The sequence below is a fragment of the Condylura cristata genome, unplaced genomic scaffold (genome assembly GCF_000260355.1).
Source record: "Condylura cristata isolate star-nosed mole 26May11 unplaced genomic scaffold, ConCri1.0 scaffold00004, whole genome shotgun sequence".
Lineage (NCBI taxonomy): Eukaryota > Metazoa > Chordata > Mammalia > Eulipotyphla > Talpidae > Condylura > Condylura cristata.
In genome coordinates, this window is record NW_004567105.1 from 2079413 (window position 1) to 2084701 (window position 5289).

The following is a 5289-nucleotide window of genomic DNA, read 5'->3' on the forward strand; positions in this document are numbered from 1 at the left end:
GGGGAGAGGCCAGCCCCAAGACCACTTGTGAGCAATGTGCTTTGTAAACTCGAAAGCGCCTTATGGCCTGGGAACATCCCAGTTCTGTGGGGGTCAGACCCAGAGGGTCGCGGGCAGGTTGCGACTTTGTGGACGCTGGCCCGGGGTGTGGACCTCAGTGGGGCGCCGGCTCTGCTCTCAAGGGCTTCCTCAGCCATGGTCTCACTAAAACCCTTGACTTTTGTGATTTCCAGAGAACGTGGAAGGCCCCTCCGGCAGCCTGGCCCCTCCCAGGGGAGATGCTGGTAAGTGCCCTCCCGTCTGCTGGCTGCTGCTGCCCGCGTGTGGCGCAGCTCCCTGTGCTGGGGGTGCGGTGGGGGACGGGAGGCGGCCTGCCCGGAAGGCTCTGAAAGCCCATGCCCAGAGGCCCAGGTGTCCGGGGTTCGGGGTGGCTGGATGCAAAGCCTGAGTGTGGCGGAAGATGCTGAGTCGCCGGTTAATGAACGAACCTTGGCTGTGTCCTCCGGCGGGGTCGTTCGGCGGCTCCCCCTTTTGCTCTTGGGGTCAAGTCCCCAAGCTTTTGTGGTCTGCTGTGTCCCCTCCTTTAGCTGCATCTCCTGCTTTCTTCCGCTTAAGTACACAGGTCTCCTCTCCCTTCCTGAAAGCGGCTTCCTCCCTCCTACCGCAGGGCCTTTGCCCGTCTGTGCCCAGCGCCTGGGGCGCCTTTCCGGCCTCGTCACGTGGCTCCTTCTGCCTGGCAGGTGTCAGCTCCGTGTCCTGGGTCCCCAGTTCCCACTCTGCGCCTGCCCTGCCTCCTACCGTGTGTTATGTAACGCTTGTCCCGGTGACGCTGCGTGTGCTCTTTAGTGGCCCTGGCACCCAAGACGCGTGGCCCCTGGGGCCTTGACAGCTGGCCCACGAGAGGTGCCGTCAGTGTTTGCTGAATGGGCTTTCGGGCCGGGCTTGGTGGAGGTGCGGCATTTGAGAAAGACTTGAAAGAGGGTAGGCTTGGAATTTTCAGGGAAGAAAGGGCGCCTGGCTTTGGGGAGCAGGCCGGCACGTGACTGGAATGTAATTCTGTTTGGCTTGCTAAAGAGGAAGAATGGGATGCGTGAGAGAAGGCTGGGAGGGTGAGCAGGCCTGAGGGCTCTGCACTCAGGTGGGTGACAGAAGACTGAATTCTGAAGCCCCCAGGGCCCCAGGACAGAAGGGTCCCCGACCCTGGTGCTGGTCCTGGGTCGGCCGCAGGTGCTCCCGATCTGTCTCCGTGACCACACACGTGTCTGACATCACCCTCACAGGCTCACGGGAGGGTACGGAGCTGTGATGGGACCCTCGATGAGCCCGTGGCCGTGAGGGCAGGGCAGCCCTTCCCGAGGCACCCATGTCTGCTAGCTTCCTGGAGGGAGAAGGAGCCTGGCTCCAGGCCTGCCTCTGTGCCCTGTGCCCGCCCAGGGTGGCCTGAGCCTGCCAGCGCAGGACTTTCCGTCAAAACTGGCAAACAAGACCCCTCTGAGGGTGACCGCTGATGGGGCCCAGCGAGCCAGGACCCGGGGCCCAGTCCTGTCTGCAGCACTGGGTTCCAGTGTCTTCAGCGGGGCGCGGACCCCGTGGAGGTTCAGAGTGCGGCCACACACGGCCCCGGGACAGGCAGCGCTGGCCGCGAGGAGGCGGTGGCCCTATCATGGCTGCCTTTTTCTCCACGGTTTGAATTCTTCGCAGGAAGCTTGGTTTTCAGGCTTAAAATGAAGAGCATGTCAACAAAACAGGATGGAACAAAGTCTTTTCCCAGCATGCCTCAGCACGCGGCCCTGCCGCCCGCCGAGCCCGACAGCGTCGGGGCTGCACGTCCTGAGCTCTCAAGCAGAAACAATCCCAGTGGAAAGGAGCCTTCCCACCGCTAGCCTGTGATCGGGTGACTGCCTGGCTTCGACTCCAGCTCCACCCCTCCTCCTGCTCGGCGCCTCAGTTTCCTCCTTTCAGAGTGAGGTGTAGTGGCAGCCCCTCCTCAGCTGGTGTTGAGGGACGAGCTCCGGATGCCTGGAGCTCGCCTTTGCCGGGACTGCGATCTGAGAGTCTCATCGTCACCCTTCGTGGTGCGGGGAATGACCTGGGGTCTCTGGAGCCTGATGTCTGAGTTCGATTCCTGCTCTGCTGTTGGCGTGCTGTGTGACCTCGGACAAGTCTCTTAACCTCTCTGCGCCCATTTCCTGCCCTGTATACTGAAGATGACATGCCCTGCCTCACAGGGTTGTTGGGGGCGTGAGTGAGGGTGCCCAGGTAGGGGGACCCGCTCCCTTGGAGACAGGCCCCTCCTCCCACCCTCTCCAATTTCCAGATGAAGACAGTGAAACCCCTTGGATGGTAGCTGAAGGACACATAACTGGTGAGACCAGGCCGGGCCCTTGGCTAGTGGCCTGTGCTAGCCACCATATGGGCCAGGGGCTGCTCAGAGAGTATCCCCAGGGGCAGGGGTGCCGGCGGCTGTGGGGGATCTCCCGGGCTACCTGGGCCTCCAGCCGCTCAGTCCAGCCTTTCAGCCCTTCTGCTTTCCTCTGCTTACTTGTGGGAGGTGGGAGCTGCCACAGCTGTGCCTCACGTTGGGCAGACCAGGGCCTGTGGGCTGGAGCCCACGAGTCCAGTGTCTAGTCTGGGGCTTGGACTTGTAGACAGCGGGGGAGGCTGGCGCTGGCCCTGCTGTGCTGATGTCCCTGTCCCTACCTGCCGGCCACCTGTGTCCACCCATCTTCCCGGGTTTACTGAGTCCTGGAGACTCGATGGCTAAGACTGCAGCCTTGAAGACCTGGGCTCAGATCCCAGCTCCGGCTACTCCGAGCTGTGTGACTCAGGGCATGTCACTTACCTCCCTGTGCCTCAGCGGCCCCATCTACAAAACGAGGGCTGTGAGAGCTCTTCAGGTGGCCGCAGACACGCTGTGCCCGTTGACTGGTCTCCTCTGGGCTGCGCTGTGTGGTGACATTGTCATTTTAATGGACGTGGCACCCACTGCGGGAAAGATGGACCCAGTGGCCATCAGCCCAGTGTGACCAGTGGGAGCTGGTGACAGTCACACCAGGCTCGTCCCTGAGACACAGCCTGGCAGGGTCCCAGCCTGTCCATCTCCTCGGCCTCATGTCCTACGTCCCTAGCCCTGCGCTGCACACAGCTCTCCGGGAACAGCAGGGGGCTGTCCCCCACTTTGCCAAGTCTTGGTATTCCCTGGGTCGCTGCCAGAGCCTCCCCCACTGGGTAGCCTCAGAGCCTGGCCTGCTCTTGCCCTAGGGAGGATTTTTCTCACCCTCTACCCCTACCCCTACCAGGCTTCGGCCTGGTACCCAGCAGGAACTGTGTGGTGAAGGGCACCCATAAAGGACCAGGCCACCCCTGCTCTTTCCTGGGAGGAGGTGGAACTGGGACCATTGAAGGATAACGGTGAGGGCGAGACATGGCCTGACCTCTGGCCAGCGTGAGGACAGCACTGCCAGTCAGCTCCGTACCCCACCTCCCCCACACGAGCCCGCCAGCTGCTCCTGCATCACTCACTGCTGACGAGGCCGCACAGTCCACGACCTCGGGGTAGGAGGCGCCACACGTAATCTGGACAAGGACGCAGGACTTTGTGACAGCAGGGGCCACACAGTGTGTCCCCAGCCACCCTGGGCCTGAGGAGGGGGCAAGGATTGTATGTGCTTCGAGAATCACAACCACTGAGTCAGTTCTTCAGTATTTTTTGGATGAATTGGGTTAAGAGAGGAAAAACAGAATTCTCGAGCAAAGGGTGATTGAATGGCCATCTTGGACCTGTGCAGTGACGCCACAGATGAGCCTTGCATGTCCCGCAGTGGCCGCTTCACAGACCCATGGCCAGAGCTCATGGGTGCCCATGAACTGCACTGAAGTTTTCATGTCCATCTCCCATAGCTTCCTCCCTTTTGACAGCAGAGGAAACTGAGGTTGAGAGAGAAGTGACTTTTCAGAGGTCCGCACAGTGCCAGAGTACTCAGCTGCCTGCCGGCTTTCCGCTGTTTGAATTTAGCTAATTCGTCTCTTTGAGTTTACTGAAAGAGTAAGAACAGGACATCGGGTAGAAGAGGTGCTGGGCGGGGGACATTTCCAGGGGCAGGTCAGCTGCGCCTGGGGTACTGTCCACAGGGTTAGTCCCAGGGCTGGGTGCAGGAGCAAACAAGGGCCTGGACCCCAGTTATCTGTCTGCTTCTTTTCCTTTTGAATGAGACTCAGTGTAGCTTCTCAGCATCTATTTCTTGTTTCCTAGCCCCGGGCTGAGACCTGAGTGAGGGGAGCGAAGGGGCAGGAAGGAGGCAGTGATGGGGCCGGAGACTCAGAGCAGGGGTTGTCCTTTTCTTCATGAATTAGCTTAAGAAATTGAGGGTGTTCCCAGCTCCCCTTCATCAGAACCCACCCCTCTATCCTCCCATCTTTGTCCAGAAGACATGATTCTGTGCTCAGTGCCCCCAACTGTCCCTTTACAGCTGACCCAGCAGAAGCCAGCACGAGTCTTTTCAAAGACTCAGTGCCAAAGAATTTGAAAATGAAACTCACAGAACAATGGGAACAGCCAGAGGGCAGGGCCTGGCAGCCTGTGCAGCTCTGCCCCGGAAGAGCCCCGCACCCACCTGGCCGGCAGGAGGTGTGGGGAGTCAAGTCTCTAAGAATAGCCCTGACCCACATTGGAGCCACCCCCACTTTGCAAGGTGGGCCAGAAGCCAGGAGAAGTCCCCGCCTTCCCCAACTGGGCCCTGCCTCAGGTCCCGTTGCTGGGGGACAGGTGTGGCCACAGCTAGCACCCAGCTCGGGGTGTCTGAGGCAGGGCGAAGCCTTACTGTCTCTGGACAGGCAGGGTGGACGGAAAGGCATGGCTGGGCCTTGGAGCCAGCGGGCCTCCAGATGGGAAAGCTGCCCCGGGCCACACCTGCTGCTTGGCAGCCTCCACCTGTGGCCCTAAGGCTCTTTGAGTCACTTTCCCTTTGGGTTGCTTCAGAAGGGAGACCACCCACTCCTAACATCCAGGGCTGACTGGAGGGACCCAGTTTGGGACCAGCAGTGTAGCCAATATCAGGGACCCACTAGGGACAGGTTGGGGAAAAAATGAGACCCCATTGGGGAAAGAATGTGGCCAGATGGCTTGGTGAATGGGGTGGGTGGTCACCTGCTTGGAGGGGTGGTGGGCAGGCCTACCCTCGCTGGCCTCGGGACAGGGGCAGGTCACAGGGCAGACTTCTCTGCAGCTGTTGTACAGCCAAGATTTTCCGAAGAAAAGTCTTGACATTTCTTTGTACCATGAAACAGATG

General features: G+C 60.3%; 1 protein-coding gene across 3 annotated transcripts in view; it reads left to right on the forward strand.

The window, feature by feature from the left end:
- Positions 1-246: 246 nt before the first annotated feature.
- Positions 247-5289, forward strand: part of TCF20 (transcription factor 20 (AR1)) — a 69093-nt gene continuing 64050 nt past the window's right edge. For all 3 annotated transcript variants that reach the window (XM_004675621.2, XM_012720464.1, XM_012720463.1), the window contains exon 1: positions 247-284. In XM_004675621.2, coding sequence (XP_004675678.2) covers positions 279-284 — 6 coding nt within the window. In that variant the 5' untranslated portion in view covers positions 247-278. The remainder of the gene's footprint in view (positions 285-5289) is intronic.